This window comes from Notamacropus eugenii, chromosome 1 (genome assembly GCF_028372415.1).
Source record: "Notamacropus eugenii isolate mMacEug1 chromosome 1, mMacEug1.pri_v2, whole genome shotgun sequence".
NCBI classification, from domain to species: Eukaryota; Metazoa; Chordata; class Mammalia; order Diprotodontia; family Macropodidae; genus Notamacropus; species Notamacropus eugenii.
This window is the reverse complement of record NC_092872.1, coordinates 500,595,454-500,620,613: the sequence shown is the minus strand read 5'-3', so window position 1 is coordinate 500,620,613 and position 25,160 is coordinate 500,595,454. Positions and strand designations below refer to the sequence as shown.

The 25,160-nt window shown below is 36.4% G+C and overlaps 1 protein-coding gene across 6 annotated transcripts in view; it reads right to left on the bottom strand.

Moving 5' to 3' along the window:
* Positions 1-25,160, bottom strand: part of CABLES2 (Cdk5 and Abl enzyme substrate 2) — a 48,618-nt gene that overhangs the window by 10,235 nt on the left and 13,223 nt on the right. For 4 of the 6 annotated variants that reach the window (XR_011972311.1, XR_011972312.1, XM_072633353.1 and 1 more), the window contains exons 2-9: positions 17,500-17,571; positions 17,228-17,320; positions 12,389-12,466; positions 10,843-10,951; positions 9,791-9,956; positions 5,841-5,944; positions 4,033-4,139; positions 3,671-3,875 (exon numbers count right to left, since the gene is read on the bottom strand). Coding sequence is in view for 4 of the 6 variants with exons in the window: in XM_072633353.1 (XP_072489454.1) it covers positions 3,671-3,875; positions 4,033-4,139; positions 5,841-5,944; positions 9,791-9,956; positions 10,843-10,951; positions 12,389-12,466; positions 17,228-17,320; positions 17,500-17,571 (934 nt within the window). In the remaining 2 variants the exon portion in view is untranslated. Of the gene's footprint in view, positions 1-38; positions 3,166-3,670; positions 3,876-4,032; positions 4,140-5,840; positions 5,945-9,790; positions 9,957-10,842; positions 10,952-12,388; positions 12,467-17,227; positions 17,321-17,499; positions 17,572-25,160 lie in introns of those variants that run through there. The other 2 variants (XM_072633351.1, XM_072633354.1) reach the window with 2 other exon arrangements.

Genomic DNA, 25,160 nt, shown 5'->3' with positions numbered 1-25,160 from the left:
TTTGTGAAAGAATTCTCAAGAGAAAGTCTGAGAAAACATAAGTATCAAAAGCAAGTTTTATTTCACAGCATCTCAATTTCACAAGTCCATCATCTTGCTATTGAAAACAGACCAATTACAAGTGACTCAAATACAATGACATTTAAAACTAAATACTTTACACAAATTTACATTAACCTAGTGCAGTTGTGCTGAAAGGAAGCAGCACTAAATGTTTGTGGCCACAAACCCAAATACTTAAACACAGACAGCTCAAACATTCCAACATTTTTTCCTTGAAAAGTTTCAGGGCTTTATTTTGGTTTAAATAATTGGCTTTGTTGCAGTAATTCTGTGCTACCACACAGTGGCAGCTTTTATGTTACTAAGAAGGGTACATTTATTATAACAAGGCTTTTGAGCCAAACAGGTTATGTAAAACCCAATTTGGCCACTAAAATTTTAAACTACACATACATACACACAGTTAAACTTAAATTACTGTGTTTGCCAACAGTCTGACTACTGGCTATACAGAATGTTTAGAAGAAAGTACCTAAAGTATATGCTGTAAACCATAGAGCAAATATTTGGGAATCAGACCCTTTCAGTGCTTGTACATATATTTTATAAGTACCCTTTTGAGACAAGACTTCAATGGCGTAACTTATTTTTAAAAAGACTCAATGCACGGTAGGTATACATAATTTTGTACTTAGGCCAGTCAAACTGAAGTAATAACCTACGTCTGGGCTAGCCCCTTAGTAAAGTTGATAAAGGGACAATCTTGTGGGGAAAATAAGTTTAAGGTGCTTATGGAAATAGGATTGTTATTGGCTCATTTAAAAATTTGAAACACTGGCCCACAAAAAGTATTTGAGCACAGCACAGTTCATACTTTATGTAGCTTCCATAATATACTATTCTGTAGATGATTCCAAAGCTACCTTAGCTATATTCGTAGTTTTTTGTCAGGCAAAGGACGATTTTGATGAACAAGATGATAAATGCACCTGTTGTATGCTGATCGTTCCCCATTCCTGCCTCCCCCAGCAACTGTCAAACTAGTTCATTACCTGTAAATGTTATATGGTGTAACATAACCCGAGTAGAAAATAGAAATCTTTAGACAGCTGGAAGATAGTTAAAAAAAAATAAAGGGACTGGTAGTCTGGAATGACATGTTTGAGAAAACAACTGGGTAGGGATGGTGAGGAGTGTAAGTCTGGTAGTTACGTTCAAAGACTTAGGCTTGGTAGGACCTGGGTTAATTTACCACAATATGTGACACATGCCCAATAGCAATCAACACTTGAGAGGCCTAAATTGTTTGAACTGAAAAGACTGTCCAGTATCCTTGGCCCTGTCTGGATTTGATTTCCAGATGGTACTGGTAACAAGTATTTTAAGTTTTCCCCACAAAGAAACTTTTGTTTCAGATCTTATCAGCATGCTTTTCAGCTGGAACTCAGCTATGTGTTTATCATGCGAGTTTATTTTTCAAAGACATTTGATAAAGATTGACCTGAATACTGATCATATGTTGCATACAAATTCTTAAAAGATAAAGTTTATGACCAGCTGATACTGCTGTAGTATATACTCTATAAGACACAACGTCAATTATTTGAAATTTGCAGCAATTATTAAAGTCTAATCTATGCCTTTACAAAATTGTGTACACAATTTGATACTATGTGTACAATATTTAATGGAGCCCAAACAGGCAAAACTGAAGTTTACAGTACTTTAAGAGTAACTACCCCTCTTTCTCTTCCAGAGCAAGATATGGTATTCAAATTGGCTTTAAGTAAATTCTTTAATCAATAAATCCAATTATTTTTGTTCTTTCGCAAAAACCAACATGAACACCAATTTTCTCAATCACAATATTGCTTAGGAGAAACAAAATGCAAGAATTGGCAAGTAACTACTAAAGGACCGAAGTGTTGCAAATTTCATCCAAACATTTGTTTAGTACTTGAGTTATACATCATTTTCCTACCCATGATGGACAATTATATAAGCATTTTACTCAAGTTTCACAAGTGCTTGTTTGGATATGCAACATACCAGTTTCAAGAGGAACATCACAGTGGCACGATGGTTGGAAGAACTCGAGTAAAAAAATACAATTAAAAAATTCAGATCTTGTTTCATTGGCTTAATTTGATAGCAAAAACTATAACTGCTGACGCTTGGGAGAACTGCATGCAAAAAGTAGTCAAAAAGGTACTTAGCTTTGGGTACTTAAAACAATGGCAGAATCCATCCTGATGTGACAAACAGCAAATCATCGTTTCAGCTAATACACTTCTGTAGCTCTTAAGAGTTGCTTGACTGCAATTACCTTCATCAAGTATGATTGCATGATGAGATATCTCCTAACATTTAACGTTCTAAAATCTTAACTATCTCTTTATTCATAAATTAATGTTTAAATAAATTAGTAATTTTATCACCAATGAACCAGTTGTTCAAGATCTAGAACTCCAGATCCCATTGTATGCTAATGCAGTCATGGAATTCTTTTCTGAATGCAAGGCAAATGCAGGTAAGGATAAAATGCTGTATAATTTCAGAATTTATAACTTAGGCAACAAAAAGATTCTGGTACCAGACCAGTTTCAGGCACATTAAAAAAAAGTGTGCATTTCATTCATATAAAAAAAATGCAAGAAAAATTTCAAATACCATTTGAAGTATGATATTCTGGAATGGAAGTAATGATGAATAAGTAAAAAAAACCAAGATAAATACAGGAACAATAGCAAAACATCCTTTGAAGGGAAGAATGAACAGCCACAGTGACAACTACATCATGAATTACTTGTGCTTTAGTGTCTAAAGGAAATAATCCTTTCTGTGCCAACAAACCTGTTTTCACCCAACAAATACTCAACTATGCCACTATGAGAACATACATTTTAACGAACTAAACACTGATGTAATAGGGGCACAGAAAAGATTAGTGGGATGTAGAAGTCAATCAGCAGCAAAGCATTCTGTGAATCTTACTGCCAACTGGGTAGAACACAGCTTTTGCTAGGACTGCTGGGTGAGACGTCTGTAATGAGGTAAAACTTGGTTTTCAGGAAGGTAAAGAGCCAGTTCTAGAGCCACAAGCACTGTAAATTCAAATCCAATTAGATCTCTTCGGTTGAATCGGAATCGTTCTTCTAACTTCTATGTTGAAGAAGAAATAATAAGTTAGACTTACCTCCATTTTTTTCTAGCTATGTTAACATCACTTTGCTCAACTGTGGCTGTTGCTTCTTTTTAAGATGAAGCAAAAACATAAAACCAAAAAAACCTAAATTGTGTTTATGTCTAAATCTGAAGACATTAGTATATTTCTGTTAATGACTTAAACATTTCCAAAGCCAAGGAATAACAATTAGTAAATGCACAAATGCTCACCCCCCTTACATCTGTGTTGCTTCTGTTAGTTTAAGTGAGACCATCTTCCAGCTGCTATTATGGGGAAAGTATTGCTGTTCTGTGTTTACATTTGATCTTTAGTTCTGAATTCTAGTTAACGTCTGTTACTAGTGAATACTGGTGGAATTTAGGAAATCTGTAGAAAGCATTCAACGTGTTCTGACTACAAGAACCAAAAGCTGGTACTGTCAATAGGCTTGGTACACTTCATACTGTACTATGCAAACAGCAGAATTCTGATTACACTTACGTCAATAAGCTGCTTTACTTCATTCTTCCTGAGGTCGCTGCTGATCTTTGCTGCAAGGAGCACACAAGCACCAGCACACAGTTTGCGGTTCTGTTTGTTTAGCTTGCCTTGTAAGACAAGCTTCTCAAAGTAAACATAAGCCATTGATACGGTGACTGGTTCGAGGTTGCATTCTTCAGAAAGATTCCTCATTTCCCGTTTTAGGCTGTGAGTAAACAAAAACCAAATCATGTTCCTGGTCATGAGGCAACATGGATTCTAATAGTTTTACAGACTAAGCAGTTTCAGAAACAAGTGGGAGATGATTGTCTTCCTACAAACTCAAATGACTGCTAGCCCAGCTTTACTCATGTTTTTCTTACCTTCTAATTTTACTCAATGTAAGCTTGATATGAGGAAACTTCTCTTTAAAAGTTTCATTCATGTCCTTTTTAAGATCTGAAGGCTTCACGTATTCTATCACGGTGGTCTGAAAGAGAAAAGGAAGTCGCCTGTCATTTAAGACACTTTCATATATCAGCATTATCCTGCTTTAAAGGCAGTTTACCCTCAAACCCCATCTTGGCACCTCTGTTACTGTCATAACGATTATAGGTCTAGCCTTAAGAGTAAAAATGAAATGTCACTGTTGAGTTCTTTTCATGCCGATACTTGTTAATAGCCAGCTTTGTGCAAATAAAGCTGGACTGTTTTCAATACCTTTAAAATTCTTTATGGATAAAGCAGTAGTGTGAGATTTATCGAGGTAAAGATGAAGTTTTATAATAAGGTCTTGAAGCAGGGTTTAGAATATAGAATTATGCATGAGTTTTGTGCTCCTTAGGGGTTAAGTAAATAAAAAGGCAACATTACTGACTGGCTGTTCCCAGCTAAGAATTCCACTAATTTTTATTATTTATAATTGATCTTGTTTTCTCTGAAACAAGTTTCCTTAGCTTATTTCTAGTTGCTAAGCTATTAATCTGAGGTTTTAAAAAGGAAATCATTTGTCCAAAATGAATGCCACTTAAAACGTGTGGCCATTAGTCAATAAGCATTTATCAAGTGCCTAGTATGTGCCAGGAACTGTTCTAAGCACTTAGGATTCAAAGGAAAAAATCAATAAAAAGTTCCTGCTTTCAAGAAGTCCACTGGGGGGAGACATGCAAACAGTTATGTACAAACAAGATATGTAAAGATAAATTGGGAGACCAGGGAAAGCAGAAGCTATTAAGGAGGACTGCGAAACACATGCAGAAGGTGGGACTGTATCTGGGAAGCAAGGAAGCCAGTCATGGTTACAGCCAGTGAAAATGCAAGCAGTGGGGAGATGGGGTGTTCTTGGAATAGCAAAGAGGCCAGTGTCACTGGATTGTAGAGTAAGGTATGTGTGTGTGGACAATAGTAAAGGTGAGAAAGGAAAGACTGGAAAAGTTGAAGGGAGTCAGGTTATGAAGGGCTTTGAATATCAAAAGGATTATATATTTGTTCAAACAGGGGATTAAGTGAGGGGGAGGAGTATGACATGGTCAGATCTACATTTAGGAAGATCAATTCAACAACTGAGTGAAGAATGAACTGGAGTGAGGAGAGACACTTGAGGCTGGGAGATGGACCAGCAGGCTATGCCAATAGTCTAGGTATAAGGTCATGGAGGGCCTGCACCGGGGTGGCAGCAGTGTCAAAAGAGGGAAGGGGATATATATCAGAGACCTTATAATGGTAAAATTGACAGATCTTGGCAAAAGACTGGATATGTGGGATGACACTTATGTTGGAACCTAGGTAACTAAGAAGGTGGTGGCAGCCTCAACCATAAGAGGGAACTAATACTAGAAGAATTTAACTACTTAGCTTTAATACTGCTTCCAGTTTTAGAGCTACTGATACTTGTTTTCTTCATATATAGGCACATTAAAACCCACTGTTGTCAAATCTCTTGTAACATGGTTTATTTTCTCACTCATCTTTCCAAGGACAGAAGCTCAAAGGTTTTACTAATCTGATTCTGTAGCATTGTATGCTGTTTTCACAGTCAGCTTTAAAATAAAGTAACTTTTTTTTAACAGAATGAATATTCTAGCACCTTGATTGATTACAAAATCTGCCACTGGATCAATTTTTTTAGTAAATGTTAAGACACAGGAAAACCAGCACTGTTCAATTTTTGTACACATTAATGTTTTCTTACCATATATGATGCAAAGATAAGAACACGTTTGTGTTTCCCACAGGGCCACTGAGGATCATCAAGGAGATTAGGATTATATTCTATTGAATCACCTGTCTCACTCCCTAGAAGCACAAACAATGGCATCAGGCATATAAGTCAGAAACTGCTTTCAGCTATTAGGCATCCAGTAAATATTTGGTGTTATTTTTTCCCCTTTAAATGGCTGATTTCAATTTCAATTTTTTTTTTAAGTCACCTGCAAGATTGTAGAGTGTATTAAACTTGAAGTGAGGAAGACCCAAGTTCAAATGCTGCTTTAGATACTTAGTAAATAAATCTCAACTTCTGTCTGCCTCAGTTTCTCATGTGTAAAATGGGGATGACAACAGCACTTACCTCACAGGTTTTTAAGATCAAGTAAAATGACAGGTGAAGTGCTTTGTAAACCTTTAATTGCTGTGTGTGTGTGTGTGTGTATGTATAATATATGTACATATATATTACTAATGATAATAATATTAATACAATTAACTGAGAAAAAAGTTAAAGGCTGTTTATAAGGAACAGGAAAGGATGTCAGGTTACTGGTCCCTACTTCTACAGAGGACAGGAAAAGCAGAAGTGGGTCTAATAAGGCTATTCATTGAGAATTTCCTCTTTTTCCCTTCTCATCTAACGCCACCTAGATGCCTTTTGCTAACACTTGTCTCACACGAAGGGGTAGGCCTTCTCCTTGCCAAGGCTAACCTGCACAAGGGATCCTCAGTTCCATCCTGTCTTTTCCAACAGATTGCTTCATCTATCACCCCTACTCTCTCACTTATCTTCAATCTCTCCCTGTCTACTGGTTACTTCCCTAATGCCTACAAATATGCCAGTGTCTCTCCCATCTTCAAAAACCCCTCACCTGCTCCATCCATCCCCATTAGCTATATTGTCCCCTATCTCTCCTTCCTTTTGTCACTAAACCTCTTGAGAAGTCTGTCTACAAAAAATGCTTCCACTTCCTTTTCTCTTAGTCTCTTCTTAACTTTCTACATTCTGGTTCCTGATCTCATCATTCAACCAAAATTGCCCTCTCCATATCTAATAACAATTTTTTAATTGCCAAATCTCATAGGCTTTTCTCAACCTTCATCCTTCTTGATCTCTGTACAGCCTTGCACACTGTCAATCACCTGCTTCTCCTTGATACTATATTCTCTCTAGGTTTTCATGATCTTATTCTCTCCTGCTTCTCTGACCATTTATCTGACCACTCCTGTCTTCTCTGCTAAATCTTCCAAGAACACCTGCTAGCAAAGGGTGGTCCGCAGGGCTCTGTCCCGGGCCCTCTTCTTTTCTCCCTCTACATTATTTCACTTGGTGATTTCATCTGCTCCCATGGATTCCAAGATCATTTCTATGATGATGATTCTCAAATCTATCCAGCTTTCACTTCTCTGCTGACTTTCAGTCTCATATTTGAACAAGATGTCCCTTAAACTTAACCTGTATGTTATTTATGCCCCCAAATTCTTCTGCTGTTAATGGCACTATCATATTTCCACACATCTTAGGCTTTCAATCTCGGTGTCATGAATCCTCACTTTACCTTCTCTTTTTCTTTGTGTTGCTAAGGCCTGTTGTCTCTGCCTTCACAATATCTTGCGTATACATCCCTTTTTCTCTAACACTACCTCAAGTGAGAACTACTGGAACTACTGCAGGCTATGTATTCAGTTGGTCTTCATACCACAAAGTGACGTTCCTAAAACAAAAGTCTGATCATGCAATCATACCGATATACTCAAACTCCAGTGGCTCTCTATCTCTTCTGAGATCAAATATAAAATGCCCTGGCAATTGAACCCTTTGTGATTGCAGCCTTTCCAGTCTTCTTACATTTTCCCAATTCCCTACCCTCACCCCCACTCTTTGATCTAATAACACTAGCCTTCTTGCTTTTGCTGTTCCTTGAATAAGATATCCCATCTCCTGACTCCTTGCATTTTCACTGGCTGTTCTCCATGCACAAAATGTGCTTCCTCTTTATTTCCTAGCTTCTGAAAAGTCCCAGCTAAAACCCTATCTTCTGTAGAAATCTTTTCCTTATCCCTCCTAATTTTAGTGCTTTTCCTCTGTTGATTATTTCTAATTTATCCTGTATTTAGTGTTTTTGTACATAGCTGTTTGCATGTTATCTCTCTCATTAGATTGTGAGATCAGGGACTCTCTTTTGCCTTTCTTTGTATGCCCAGAGATTAACACAGTGCTGAATGACTGACATACTGTAGGGTGAAGGATTTAATTTACATATTATGTTAAATGGAAAAAATTTCCTGGGTGGGAGGGAAGCTGTAAAATTGCTCTCCTTATATCTTCCATAGTAAACTAGAGCTTCATCTCTTGAAATGAGTCAAGTGTGTTCCCAGCAGATGGACATTTATAAGTGTATGTGGGTATGTTTATGTGCACCAGTTTAGGAAAATGCCAGCATACCAGCATTGGTGTGCCAACTCACTGTTGGTATTTCTTTGGGTTTATATACTCTCATAGTGAGGAATGAGGGCACAGGTCATTGTGGAGATTCTCCCAGGCAGATGCTTAGGGTAGAGGGTCAAGTCTGCATGAATTTGACTGAATGGTTGGGAGTTGTGGGAGGTATGCCTCCATGAAGTGGTAGGAGAAAAAATGATAAATGTAAATTCTGAGTCAACTACAACTTTTAGATAGGACACATGGATGGAAATTGTTTTTCTAATTAAAACTGAATTTATGTATTTCTTCCCTGTTAAGTGAAAATGGCAGGAAATATTGTTTCTACTAATAAAATTTTCAGACATTTGTTACAATCAATGCTGCACTTAAGATAACAATTAATGAAAATGTGGTGAGAATCAGTGAATGAACATACATGTATCCACATTCACTTTTTAGGTGTTATTGCTGGTTTTCAGTTTTGCTTTTGCTTGTCTAGTTTTTCTTTTTGCTCTTCACATTGGTATTGATGGAAGATAAATTTTGTCAAAAACAAGTGTTAACAATACCATACAGCTGCAAAGGTAGTATTATTATGTCACTGAAATTACTTGGCTAAGCAGTACTCTCAACAAGGGGTTAATTTTTAAAGCTGGATTTTCTTTCCGAGGTCTGAGCCAGAATGATATGCTCTGAGGTAAAGAACCAATTTAGTCTTAAACTTGAACATTAAAAACAACACAGGCAATATAATGTGTACCTGCAAGTGTACTAAACAATTCTAAGACACTTTTCTCACATTTATTTTTTACAATTTATTCTTGGCTACCTTTAGTTTCTCTTAAGATTTTATCATTCTGCTTTCTCCATTTCTTCCAGTACTTATTCTTCCTGAGTGTGTATCTAGCATATTAATACTGGTTTTAAATTGGCTTAATTTCAGCTACTGGTCAGGTCATTATTGCTACCATGCTAATTAAGTCTTTGTATAAAATAAACTGTATTAGATTCTCTTTACCTTTTCACTCTCCCCATCCCCAATCCATCCTTCACAGAGCTGCCAAAGTGATATTCTGAAAGCACAGATCTGACCATGTCGTGCTCAAGAGGCTCCAGAATACTCTTGTACCTTTTTGGATCAAACGTAAGCTCTTCTGTTTCCCATTCTGCCTTTTCATGTATAGTTAAATGGACTTAAACATGCCCCTCTGTCTTCCTCCTTGGTACCTCTGACCAGGCAGCTCACTTCTCCTTTAGAACTCTGCTTCTTTCAAAGCTCAACTGAAGTGCTACCATGAGACTTTTCCTCATCCTCCCAACTGCTAGCTCCTCCCTGTCAGAAATCCCATTCGGAGTGTGTGCATGTTTCTCCTGATAGAATGTTAGCTCCCTGAGGGCAGAGATTGTTTGTTTTTGTTATCTCAGTTCTGGACACTGAGGATCTTAAATAAATCCTTGCACACTGGTTAAAGAACTACAAGAGGACCTTATAATAGAAAACTTCCTACCTAATTCTGTGCCTGATGGCACAGATTTAGTTGTTGCAGATTTGTATCTTGACCCAGGCAGAGTGCGTGGAACACTGGATCGAGGCTGAGGTGCTGCAGCGTGATTATCACTCTTATGTGTGACAAGGGCATTTGTAGGATACAAAAACTTTGCATAAGATACTACCTGAAAAACAAGTTCACGTTCAGCATTACTTTTCCTTCCTTGACTGAGTTAGACCAAAAAACAAACAACAGTCCCCTCCCCCCAATCCAAGATTCAGGAAGGCTTTTCTTGATATTCAATGTAATGTTGATGATACAGAAGGAAAAAAACGAACCCCTTCCCAACTGCTTACTTAGGATGAGGGGAAAGAATCATGTTCACAGGCTCTCTTTTCAACTTTATATTAGTTCCTTTTACTCACATTAGTAGTCCAGTTTGACTCTACTGAGCTCCTTTGAATGGAAATTAATGTGTATGTCTGGGTTAGTTAGTGGTAGCTTTACCACTGAAAAACTAGCATCTGAATAAAGTCCATTCCTTCATCCTAATAGTATGTGTTTATATAGGATCCAAATGAATACTTCATGTATATTACCACTATTCTGATAATCTGTAGTATTCCATCCTGCCCATTGTCCTATCATTTCAACACTCATGACTTCAAATATTCCCTGTGCAGGTATCATGCAATATAATGAAACTGAAAAGGATTAATGTGTGTGATATGAGACTGAAGATACTTTCCTTCATATAAATGGGAATCTGCTTATATGACATTTTTGTTTATGTTAAAGTAGCTAGCTTAATATTCGGCTTATTTAGAAAAAAAAATCAAAAGTGCAAATGGCAATGTAATATATAAGCCTATTTACCATAAGTTTGCAAAAGCTTCTCTCCTATTTACATCTTTCAATTAACTACTAACATTTACACATCCAAAATTAACATTTTTAAACAAAAGTTTAAATGTTTAGTTATTTTAGTATTCTTAAAAAATTCTGACTTCAAAAATACTATAGGCAATAATTAGCCTGTTACTGTGAAAATATGAAGATTATTCCCTTACCTTTCCATCAGCACCAAGCTCAACTCCTTCCAACACAAAGACCATCTCAGAAGACACTGAAACCCCACCAGATGGATGCCTCTGTTTCTGGCTTTCTGCCTTCATGTCACTGTAAAAGTATTTAGATCAAAGACAGTATATTCTAGGATGATGAGGTTACTTCTATAGTAAATGAACTATTGGGGGTAAGGTAGGGGGATTGGGAAAGGAGTGGCTAGATTTTTTCTAAACATCATCAATAACTGATAAAGATGTTTAGATCTTTTTCTCTCTTTTTCCATGAAAAATCAGTTCTGGACATCTATATGAATAAGCTATTGAACATACAAAGGAACAGAATCTCAACGTTCATAAGAATAAAACTGAGTTAAGACTATTTAAAAGGTAAATAATATCAGAAGATCTCAGGAAATTCCTTAACATTTTATACTGATTTCTTTTCATGATGGCTACCAATCTGCTATTTTCTCTAAGTCAAAATAGAATTTATATTGACCAATAAACATTTAGTGAGCACCATTACTTACCTTTGTTTAAAGGAATGTGCATATTTCATAGGCAAATCTGTAGGTAAAATCAAATTGTAGCAATATACAGGCAGTAAGCTTTAGAAACTGCTGAAGTAACTGATGTTTTCCCACACCAAAGGAAAAATGGTTTTCTATTATTAACTATTTTTATAGTATGTTTGCGCACAATACTACTTCTACTGCTAAACATCCGTTTCCTTCCATAAATTATGTACAGGACAATCAAGTGGACAGGATGTAAGAGAACACAATTGTATTCCACATAAAGTGAAGGAACAATAAAAACAATCTATATATAAATAGGTTCCCAAAAGAAAGAGTTAAAAAAAAAAGCAACACAAAATTACCTCAAAATGCTAACAGAACATGCATAATTTTAATTCACAGGATGTTGAATCAGATCAAAATTTCACTGAATTCTGAATGCTTTCTTCTGTACTTTTTAGGGGATAATAGTCTATTGATTATAACAGATCTGAGTTTAAGAAGGTGAGCTTCGTTTTTTAATTTTGAACAAACATACTTTCCCTGGGTGGTATTGTCCTAGAGAGCTTTTAAATCCTATCACATATACCACACCGTTTACAGTGCTGATGCTCGTTACCAAACTTAAATGGTATGGAAGAATGCACAGTGCTCATTATGGAGGTGTTTTTGTTGTTCAGTTATAACCGACTCATCGTGGCCCCATCTGGGGTTTTCTTGGCAAAGATACTGGGGGGATTAGCCATCCTTCTCCAGCTCATTTTACAGATGAGGAAATGGAGGCAAATGGGGTTAAGTGACTTGGCCAGGGTCACACAGTTAGTAAGTGTCTAAAACTTGATTCGAACTCAGGAAGATGACTTTTCCTGACCCCAGGTCCTTTGCTCTTTCCTACGTCCTATACCATCTAGCTGCCACAATATGCAGATGCAGAGGTAAGCAAATTATAAATTACAGACCATACCTACACATACAAACCACATACAAGTTGTGAAACTTGTCAGATCTATACAATTAAAATCATTACTTACCTGATGCGAACGCTTTCTCCATAAGGCAAAACAGAAAATGCTGCACACAAGGACCTTTTAGCACAAATCAGAACTATCCTGCAATGCGATGGGGAAATGATGAGATAGGAAATGCCCACAGAGTTAGAGCCAGAAGCTAAACATACTCATAAACATCAGAAGCAATTCGATTTACAGATTTGTTTCAAATCACCTCGACAAATGTGTTAATAACAGCTGATGGTTATATGGTGCTTTAATGTTGATAAGAAACTTCATATATTATCTCTTCGGGTCCTTACAGTAACTACTAAAGCTAGGGGAGATTACATATGCTCAAGAGAACATGGTTAATAAGCATCAGAAGTAGAGTTTGAATTTAGGCCTCTTAACCCCAGTGTTCGTTCTACCATACCATGCTTCCTCTCAATTACATGCTATGTGCTTAGGCACTGGCTTATTTTCTTTTTACCTAAAAAAGGAAACACATATTTCATTCTTTAGAAACTGAGAAGATGGAGAACTTTCTCACTTATTCCCTCACTGAGATACTTAAGTCCAATAAACAAGAAAAGCTTAATGTCACTGATAAAACTGAGGGCCACTTCAAACACAGAGTCTGAAGCTGCAGGATCCTCCAAGTAGTGATTTTCTTTTGGCTATTAAGGGCTTAAGACCAATATTTGATCAACCAGTGCTAGTGTCTCCCTTTCTCCACCCATACCAAATCTCTTCATGATAGTGATAATCACTATCAACGGCTAACCCTCTGAGCTGATCTTGGATTTATACACACTGCAACATTTCTGGCAGGTTAACAAGAGGGTTCAGAAAACAGTCTCATGTTCATATAAAACAGATGGCTGGATAGGGTTATTCCTGACTTTGACCATTTCCATAGCTTCACCAGCAACCTTTCTGCCCTGGGGTCTTGCTCTCCAGACGGAGGATTGTCTCTGCTGGTGATGCAGTAATTGATGATTCCTAATTTGAGGAAAAACTCTGGCCATACTTAATTAATTCTCTAACTCTGGCCATCATGACCTCCACAACCCCAACAGCAGTCTTCTTCCTCCTCAAAGGTAGCTTTTCCTCTCCTCTCCCCGTTCTGGAACCAAGATCAAATTAACTCTGTCAACCTGTACCTCCAGTGTCCCACTTCCCCTTTTGTGTTGTCTCCATCGTTGGAATTTAAGCTCCTTGAAGTTCTCAGATGGTTTCTGCTTTCGTGTATCCTCAGAGAAAGTCTTAAAAATGCTTTTCCACTCATTTTAGGTTATTTTCTCATAAAAAGTTAGTTACTGCCTAAAGCAAAAAGCAAAGCATTTGATAGGCTAATGATCTAATTAATGGGGTAAAGCCTTAATGTCAAGTCACAAGACCTTAAAATTTTCTTCCTTGTGACCCAAGTTTTTAATACTCCCCCTTCCTGTCCTCACCACTACTGAAATTGAAGATAGCATATTATAGATAGTAATTGTTTAACAAAAGCTTGCTGAATAAAAATATTACATTTGTTTTTTACTTTTTGTTCCAGAGGCCTTGAATGAGTGAGATTCACTTTGTCCAACACTATACTTTGTACTCTTAACCTCCTAAGTACCTTTCATTGGTCACAAGAAGCAAACTGGCAATGTAGCAGGAGCGCTGGATTTGAAATTATGGTTCACAGCCCAGCTTTGTCACTTACTATTATATTGGGGTCATCCAATTCCTGGGTCTTAGTTTTCTCATCATTAAATTGAGGTTTGAATTTTATGACTCTTAAGGTCTACTCTAGCTCTGAATCTATAATCCTAAAGGATTAGACAAGTGTGAACCAGCACTTCATTCTTCTTAGTAGAAAACAAAATAATAAAAATAAATCATTCCCCAACTGATAAATGGTCTAAAGATTATGAAGAAGCAGTTTTCAAGTTCCCCAGGTATCTACAGTGATATGAAAAAAATGCTCCAAATCACTAGTTGTTAGAAAAACACAAATTAAATCAACTTTGAGGTTCTACCTCAAACCCATCAGATTGGCAAAACAGACAACAACAACAACAAAAAGAAAATGAGATATTGGAGGAGCTGTGGGAAAACTCAAAACTCATGCACTGTTGGAATTATGAACTGGTCCAAACCATTCTACAAAGCAACTTGGAATTATGCCCCCTCCAAAGTTACTGCTCTTTTATTCACTATTACAACTAGACCCCAAAGAAATTAAAGAAAGAGGAAAAGGACCATACGTACAAATATGTTGCTAGCAGCTCTTTTTGTGGTGGCAAAGAACTAGAAACTACCAAGTTTCCCATCAACTGGCCAATAACTGAGCAAATTACCAAAAGAATGAAATACTATTTTGCTATACAAAATGAAGAAAGAGTTGGTTTTAGAGAGACCTGGGAAAAGTTGTGTGAAATGATACAGACTGAAAACAGCCAGGAAAAGAAATATGCTATAATATTAGTATTGTAAAAATGAATAATTCTGAAAGACTTCTGAACTCTGCTGATAAATAATCAACTATTTCCAGAAGACTGATGAACACTGCTCACCTGATAGATGATGGATTAATATGCAGAATGAGAAATGCATTTTGGGATGTGGCCAATTTGTTTTATTTGATTATGTATATATGATACAAGGGCTCTTTCTTTTTCTCTAAGCATATGGTAGAAAGTGGGATGGAGGGAAAAATGTGTGATAACTGAAAAAAATATTTAAAAAATCCAACTTGGTGCATATCACCTTTATAATATGAATTATATCACAAATAATTCAGAGTAGATTAACTGAGCCAGAATTAATTTATCTAGGACACTTAAGCAAAATTAATTTCATCTTTTCTTTTATTTTACAGATTAAGAACTGAGGCAAACAGGGTTAAGTAACTTGCCCAGGTAGACACAGCCAGTAAGTGTCTGAGGTCAGATTTGAATACAGGAAGATAAGTCTGGCACCCTATCCACTCTGCCACCTAGCTGCCTGGTAGCACCTGCCTCACCCCTCCATTTCCCTTGCTACTTCTCTATTTTAAAAAATGGACAGAAATATATTTTTTTCTCTCACACTCCACCAAAAAAAAGAAAAAAGAATTTTTCTTATAACATATATCTATAGTCAAGCCAAACAAATTTCCCCAGTGGCTGTACACACACGAAAAAAATGTTTTATTCTGTAAACTAAACCCATCACCCCTTTGTAATGAATGACATATTTCATCATCTGTCTTCTGGAATCATGAATGGTCCCTGCACTGATTATAGTGTACAGCTTTTCAAAGTTGTCTGTTTTTATAGTTTTGTTGTATATAATGTTTTACTGGATTTGTTTATTACATTCTTCATTGGTTTATAAAAGTCCCTCAAATGACTCATTTTTATAATACTGATGTTTTAGCACAACTTGTTCTATTCCTGCTCACTTCACTCTGCATCATTTTATGCAGGTCTTTCCAAGTCTTTTTGAAATCATCTACTTCCTCATTTCTGACAGCACAATAATATCCCATCATATTTATATACCACAACTCATTCTGCCATTTCTTAATTGTTGGATATTCTCTTGGTTTCATATTTTTTCCTACCACAAAGAGGGCTATAAACATATTTGCACAAATCAGACCTCTCCCTTTTCCTTTCATCTCTTTTGAGTAAACGTCCAGCACCAGAATAGCTTCAAAGGGAAAGGTGCTGTTTGGTAACTTGTCGTGTATAATTACAAACTGTTTTCCAGAATGGCTGTACCCATTCATAGGTCCCTCAACAGTGCCTCAAGGTCCTTGTTTTCCTGCAGACCCTCCCATGTTTATCATTGTCCTTTGATTATCTTTGCCACTCTGATAGGCGTGAGTTTCCAATTATAGATGAGGAAACTGAGGTGCAGAGAAGTTAAATGACTTGCCCAGATCTGAACAGCTATATTAAGTGTCTAAGGCAGGATTAGAACTCAGATCTTTCTGATTTTAAGTCCAACACTGTCCACTGTGCCACTTAGATATATATGTGTTGTCCTCCCTGATGGAATGAGTTTCTTGAGGTAAGGGATGGTTTCATTGATGTTTTTGTGTCTCTAGGGTCTAGCACAATGCCTGGAACACAATTAATGTTTACTGATTAATCAGCTGATTGATTCACTTAGGCACAGAGATGGTAGATAGATGGTTGTGTGTCAGGGACAGTAAGAAGGACAGTTTGGCTGGACCATAGAAAGCATGAATGGAAGTAATGTATAATAAGCTTAATAAAGAAGGTTAAGAGGAAGTTAGATGTTCCAATGGATGAAACATCTGGCTTGTAGACAGGAAGACCTGAGTTCAAATCCAGCCTCAGGAATACTTACTAGCTGAGTGACCCTGGGCAAGTCATTTAACCCTGCTTGCCTCAGTTTCTCCATCCGGAAAATGATGAGCTGGAAAAGGAAATAGCAAATCACTATAGGATTTTTGCCAAGAAAACCCCAAGTGGGATCACGAAGAGTTGGACACAACTGAACAACAATAAAAAAAGCAGATTAAAGCCAGACTATGAAACAGGTGCTTGTATTTAGATCCTACATGTAATAGGAATTGCTTCTTAAAAGCAGGGAAATTAGTCAGACCTGTATTTTATGTCACTTGATGATATGAGTTTCCAGTCAACTTGGGTAATTTCTAAAGTTCTAAGATTCCACTGTAAATGAAGCCTCCTTCAGAAAACCACACATTTAATAATTTGAAAAATCTTCATATATTAACCTGCTCTATCGGTTTTATGATGATAAATAGACCTGTACGGAAAGGTATGTCACCTGAATATAATGTAGAAGAAACGTTCAAATCATGTAGAGAACATTATATTTCTATATTAAAGTAATAAAAAAATTAAAGATCACCTGCTGTTTTTTGTGTCATATTGTCTCATGTTCTTAATAAAATGAGTCTTCTTCAAGCCTTTGTGTCTTGGTGATCCAGATATGTGTTTGGTTCTGCAAGTGAAAATGAAAAATGTAAATAAAATCCTCTCCACCCCCTAGACTCTTCATTAGGGCTTGTATGATCAGATGGCAGCACCAGCATGCAGGACCTCCGGCACTTTTCTCGGACAAGGGTAGCGGGGGGGAAAAGGAATGCATGCAATAAGATTAATGCTGCTTTGAAAGAGTACCTTTGTACAGTGGCATATTCCACTATGTCTTCTAAAAATTCTAGAGAACAGCGCTGGGAGATAAAACGCCTTCTGCAAAAATGTACACCAACACGAAGAGTGAACAATATTAATTGGAAGTTGTAGTGAATAGAAACTAAAAAAGTCTGTGAAAGATCCCTTAAAATATTTATCAAAAAAGTAAAAACAGAAAAAATAAATCCTCTTAATAGTCATTCTTTAAAATTTCAGGAAAAAAGAGATTCATTAGTATGCAAAATTCAGCTCAAAAGAATGGGTCAAGATTTTTGCTATCCATTTTAATTAAAAGACTTTATATTTAAATGGGACCTATGAACTCACCAATGTGGGTAAATCCCTCCATTAGTCCCAAACAACCCATTTATGCCTTTTCATTTTTGGATACCTTATCCATCCTTCACAGAGGTTTTCCTCTCTAATATCATACTTCTTCCCCTCCAAACCTACCCTCCATAACCTCCTTGGTACTAAAATCCTTCCTCAAGTTCTTTTTCCATTTCACAGTACAATGGAAACACTCTAGTGGTCTAATTGCTACCATTTGCTCTTGTCACATAGCTGGCCCTTTTCCCTTTTAAATCACAAATTTATTTCTTCAATGATATCTATTATACCAGTTCTTGCAGACCATGAAACACACCTGATGGTTCTAGAAAAACAGATCTTTTAAGAAACACATTAAAAAAAATCAGAAAAGGTTGCTCTTCTGCCTTTGAGGACTGAAATTTCTAGATGGTAATATCAGTAATCCATGTAAAAAGCAAATCAGTGTGTTAGAAAGTTCATCCTTACTAATACTTAATATTTACTTAGCATAGTGTAAATTATAGTTATTTTGTATTGTGTTCTTCCTTCACTGCCGAAGAAGACTGTGCCATCAGAGGAATGATGCCATGACTTGCACTTGACTTTGTTTTGAGTGAGGGAGGGCTGTGCAGGTCACCAGCCTCACTTCTCCTCCAGAGCCATCTGAATCCAGTGACCAGATATTTATCAGGATGACTGGAGATGACCCAGGATGTATACAGATTTCTGGAAGAAAACTGGCTTAAGAGGAAAACCCTGTATGTCCACTTTCCTAAAAATTATTGCTTCCATTTTAAGGAATTATTTTACAGAAATATATTTTGAATTTATTCATCTTTTTGGAACATACAATGCCATATGGGACATACATATGTATATATGTTCATATATACATACATATGTATATATTATGTGCATATGCATACACATATGTTTAAATGATTCTGCCTAGAAGAGGTATGAAAGATAATTTCTAACTTCAGGGCAGTGTCAGGGAAGGTTTCATGGAAGAGATAGCATTTTAGCTAGGTCATGAAGTACGGGTTTAAGTTCAAAGGCTGGAAATGGGAGTGATAATGAGGGAGGGCATACCAAGCTAAGGAAATATTGTAAAAACATAGGATGCTAAAAGGTACAAGAATTGGTGAGCAATGTTAGAAAGATAGCAATAAAAAACACATTCCATTTTGTTAACATTTTCCTTTCTACAGAAACAGTTGATGGCAATTTCTATGGGACATGTAAACAACTACAACACAATTAGGGAACACTAGCAGGGACATTTGTTCCCCCAAACATAAGATTTAGTGGAAAGGTGAGAAGAGAAGTAATTCTACACAAAAACAAATATCCTATACTAAAAATGGGGTAAGTACTTTAAAATTTTCACAATATTTTCCATATCTCATTATGTCAATGACCTCACAAAAGGAGTACACTTGATCCACTGAGTGTGGCAATAAAATACTCTATCTTCTATTTATATGTATCTAAAAAATGAGTTAGACATTAAGTTTTACATGCAGTATAGTATTTGAGGCATCCTTAAGGAAGTGTGGGAATTTATCAGGCACAGAAGAGATGAGAGTGGGACTCCTTTAGTTCACTTTCACTCTTATCTCATACTTTAAGAGTTTTTTGATTTGTTTTGTGATGTACACAATATATTGGCACAGCAATACATGTATTTAACAAATAAATGTATTTATTTAAAAATGTTATTCTCACAACTGTGTGTGACCCAAAAAATTTGAGACTGACCTATGTCATATTATCATGGCCTTCCTAAAAAACCACATGACTGACCTATGCTTTTCACAAGTGAACTGTTTTAAAGAAATGACATCAATGAAAAATTGGTTCACTGAAAACCAAGATTCAGAATTACAGATTTCAGTATGTAACTGATAATGCTATTACTTATATTACAGCAATCTGTGTAAGAAGTCAATATATCATAATTATTACATTCACTAGCACTACATTCTCTCATTTGTGGGGAAATTTCCGGTAACTTTACCTGAGCAAAATTATTTATATTTCAATTTCTGCTTAAGTGACTGTTAATTTTTCTCAAGGCACTGGGAGCATACGTTGTTAGTTTAGGCAAAGTTCGCTACTCGTAATGTGCTAATTAATATATTAAGCCAGGAGCTAAGATTTTATGCTGGAACAAAGCATTCTTACTACCCTATTTGTGCAAGTGACTCTTACCGAGATTTATAGTTGACTACTACAAGATGAATGTGTCAGAACCTGGGTTTATGTAATGTGTGTTGTAAACTTTGGTGTTATATGTCACCTATTATACTTTAATTATCTGAAGCTATGAAAGAAAAGAAAAAAATGACTGAAACAGTATTCAGAAATATAGTTAATATAAAATCTTTCATCAGGAATCTGTGTTGGGCAATAATCATATTAACAGCTAGCATTTACATAGTGCTTTAAGATTTGCAAAGGATGTTACAAAATTATTATTTATTTCCCTAAGCCTGGGAGGAAGGTGATATTATCTTTACTTTACAAATGAGGAAAATGAAGCAAAAAGAATTAAGTGACTTCCCTAAGCCCACAGCGAGTAATGTCTGAGATCACATTTGAACTCAGACTTTCCTGACTCCAGGTCCAGCATTCTACCTAATGCCTAATATTTTGCAATATGAGAGATTAAAAGCATGAGGCAATGGTGGGAAGATGGATCAAAAATCCAAATATAATTTCATTTTATTGTCAAGCATGCAGGTATTACAAGGTAGGCAAAAACCTATTATCTTATGATGAATGAAGAGAAAGCATAATGTGTAGAATGAGGGAAGCAATGATGAGGTGATAAGTCTATGAACTCTCCTCTGTTCAGACTTATGCCTGGGTTATGATGATATTGATGATAATAAAAATAAGTATTTCCAATTATATAGCACTGCAAAGTGTTTTACATATATTATCATATTTTTTCCTCACAATAACCCTGAGAAGTAGGTGCTACTATTACCTTCATTTTATAGATAAGGAAACTGAGGCAGAGGTTAACTGACTTACCGATGCTTATATAGTTAATAAATGTTTGAGGTAGGATTTGAAACTCAGGTTTTCCTAACTCTAGGTCCAAGCATTCTAAATCACTGTACCACCAGCTGCCTAAGAAGAATTACAGTGTCCAGTTCTGGGCAACATGGGCGAAACTAGAGAAGTGTGGTCAGGATGGTGATGCCAGTGTATGTGAGGATCAGATGAAGAAAACAGAAAGGCTTAGTCTGAAAAAGAAGGGATTTAGCTGTCTGGGTTTTTAAAGATCTGTCTTATGGAAGAAGGGCTAGACTTGTTTTGTCTGTCCTTAGAGGGCAGAACTAGAACAAAGTTGTAACTAGCAGACAATTTCACAAAGTACATTCCAAGAAACTGTAAAAAATTCAGCTCAGGGCAAAGGAAAAGATGGAGGAGAAACCTTGGGATACAAGGTCTTGGCAGGGCACAGTGAGGCTGTTACTCCGCAAATATCCACAGGGTTGAGAGGAAAAGCATCAGTAACTTCCTATGTTAACTAATTATTCTTGATAAATAGGTGTCAAGGAATGCTATCAACACCCTCTAAATCTTAGTGTCTGCCCTGTTCTCATTACGGCTCTTGAATAGAAAAAAATGGATAAAAACTGTAGTGAGGGAGATTTAGATGTGATGTACAGAAACATTTCCTAAAAATCAGACTATTCTTTTGTGGATAGTAAAGTCTCCCCTTTCTGGAGGTCTTTAATTGCAGTCAGTGACATTGCAGAAGGGATTACTGTTTAGGCAAAGGTCATAATACATAGCTTGTGGCCTCTTCCAAATGTGAAATTTTGTCATTGGGCTACAAGTATTTTTTGATGAAAATGAAGAGTAATGATTTAAAAATCAACATAAAGCCCAGAATGATAAAAATGCACATCTTTCCAATAAGTAATAATAATGATAGCTGACATTTATGTCGCACTTCAAGATTTACAAAGCACTCTATACTTACATTATTTAAATTATGGAGAATATTCTTAACCAAATAGTATATATTAATCATTTTGTTAATACAGACACATGATATAACTGAAAACTCAAGTTATTTATAGATTCAATAATCCCTCAGACTTGGAAACTCAAATTGCAACGTGTTGAAAGTCACAGGATAAAGTCAGTCACCAGCTTAACTAAAATGAGGACAAAGACTCTGGGCCTCTTTACCAGAAGGTGTATTGACTGAAGTCAGATGTGGCTCACTCTACTTAGAGACAAGAAAATGAACAGTCAAATAATTTAAGTTTAGTTACAGAGTGCTCCCAAAGTCTTAGCACAGTTAGAAGCTTTAATAGCGTTACAATGGGTACAAGCTTTAATAGTGTATAACTGCACTAAGACTTCTGGAACACCCAAGAGTAAGAAGTAATGCTACCACTTGTACTTACTTATCTCTTAATAACATGGTATCTAACTATAAATCTCAGGCAGGAAAAAAACTCTTTAGTTATATAAACATTTAAAAACATGACTATATAAAGAAGTATATCCTTTAATGCTAACCTCAGAGGTATGTGGTGAGGATTAGTGTTTATAGGTGCAGAGAAAACTAAGGTATTTTGAATGCCTCAAGGTAAAGCAATGTTTACATCACTGTTCTTGAAAGGCTCCAGAAGTATTTAATGTATTACTTGAACCACTTATTTAGTCTGTAAAGTGACCTTATACCATAAGTGTATCATAGACATATTCTGTTTTACCCAATTGCAGCTCTAACCACAGATTTCAGTTGGAATGGATTTCAGAGATGATTTAGTCTTCACTGGCCCTGAACAATAATCTTCCACATCGCTGATTTATGACCATCCCATCTCTGCTTGAACGTCTTCAGTGAGGTGGAAATTCTAACATTCAGAAACAGTCCATTCTACTTTTAGACAGCTCTGTTAGGAGGGTTTTCTTATCACAAGCTAAAATCTGTGGCTGCAAACTGAATTTTGGACTTCTAATTTTTCTCTTTGGAAACAAGTTTAATAGCTCTTAGAAGTGACAACCCTTCAAATACTTGAAGACAGCCACCATGTTTTCTCTAAGTATTTTCTCTAGACTAAATAACCCCTAGCTTTTTCAATTAAGATACAACAGTGGATAACTATAACTGAACAATTAGTGGATATGCACTAGTCTTTCTGGTAACATGGAAACAGATAGGGACCACTACAGATAGGACAACCCACAGTTTAAATGACTTAAGTTACAATTCCCAAACTTTATTCTCCACATCTTTCTGGTATCCCTCATAAAGCATTTTAGATGATATTAATAATTATTTAAGGGGAAATAGGTAGTATTTGTAATTCTACAGACAAACCCAAATGTATAATTTTCAAATGGGTCTCTGAATGTGATGGTGACTTGTTCACCCATAAATGAATACTTATGTGTCACTGTCTTGTTATCTATCTGAGAAACAAATACTCCTCTTCATAGATATTCCATGAAAAAAACAAAATTCATTTTATATTGGTAAAAGATATACCTATAATCACTCTTGTGTAGGAGGTACTTCAATGTGTTTTGGGTTTCTAAGTAAATTTAGTTTTAAGAGGTCAGCTGATCACAAAAGGCTACATTCTTATATACTACAGGAGGTATTGAAGAAAACTTTCAACCATTTCTACTTTCAAAGTGGGGCAAGAGAAAACAAACCAAAGTGACCCTTAACCAGTTTTACATATTTACAAGTTTTGGGGGGAAGTTTTTTCATTACAGGGGAGGGCAGGTAAATTTTATAATTTTTAATTTCTATATGTCTAGTCCTAAGGGGCATAACAAATTCCCTTTAAGAGAGTAATAATTTAAAAATCATTATAATTATCACTATTATCAATGATTAATAGTATCATTAATAACAATAGTCACTAACAATTACAGAGTGCTCTAAGGTTGCTTTACATATGTAGCACATGTTCTGGAGCTACTATTCCAACTATTCATATTAAGGAGGAGTCAGTTAAATGCCCCTGATGCAGCCCTGTCTCTCCCTTAGGGTTCTGGGGTTAAGCCTGAGGGGTTGAGGTTTTCTTTCCAATACTATATAGTTCTTGAGTCCCCATCAGTGTGCTTCCTGTTATTGTTATGATCTGATTATCAGTCAGAAGGCCTTACTTTTTAGAAAAGGGGTACTTTACTACAATGGTATGAATAGTTGGTATAAACACTCCCCTCCCCGTTTCACACTTTCCCAAAAGTACATAAGGTGTCTGGGGAAAGTGGGCTCAAGTTTAGAGCATGTGTGGCAAACTCAGATCTCCTCAGGCCCTTTTATTAGAGTCCACAGATCTTCCCTTTAGGTGGAGTGTAGCTTTTTTCCTGGACTCTTTGGAGAACCTTGAGTGTGCATACAGTCCACCCTTGACTCCAATGCAGGCATCGCAATCCATGTATCTGGGGATGCTTCTAGGACAAAGACAGGAAACTGGCAAGTACTCTGGTGGGTTCTGAACTAGCTCCCTGGTTTTGAACAGGCCTCATCTAACTGGAACAGACTTCCTGTACAATGTCACTGCAGCTCATCCAACGACTTTCAAAGAATTTCTGTACTTAAGTCTCAAGTTTCTGATTGACTGACAAGCAGTCTCATTGGATAAATATCAGAGCTAAATGGGGTGATTTTGATCCCATCTCTATACATACATTATTTCATCTGATCTTCAAAAAGTTCTGTCAGGTAGGTGTAATTACAATCTCTGTTTTGCAGATGAAGAAACTGTGGCTGAAAGAGATTAAGTGATTTTATCTTTTCAAAGCTTTATTTAGTCTATTAATTAGTTTACAAATTAGCAGGGTCATGTATTTAGACTAGAAAGGGATCTTAAAGGCCACCTTGTCCAGTCCTCTCTTTTTCACAGATGGCCCAGAGAAGTTAGGTGACTTGCCTAAGGTCACAGGTAGTAGAAGTATTTTAACCCATGTCCTCAGATCCCTGGGCCTGGGCTCCTTCCAATGCACCAGACTGCTTACTCTTATTGATAAGTTAAAATTATCAAACTCTTATTCAAGCTTCCATTCTCTCCAGCTCATTCTATCAAACTTATCTCTCATTTCTCAGACTGCAGGGCCCCATTTAGATCCCAATGCATTTTAACTATATCTTAACTAGAGAGTAAATGATTCTAACTTCAATTGGGAACAAATCATAGAGAACCTCCAAATGTCCTGCGTACTAAGTTACTAGTCTGTTCTTTAGTCCAAGCATGTATGTGTTACAAACCCTAGAACTAGATAATTAAAGATAATCTGGCTGATTTGCTCCTTCCCCTCATTTGACACATAAGGAAAGTAAA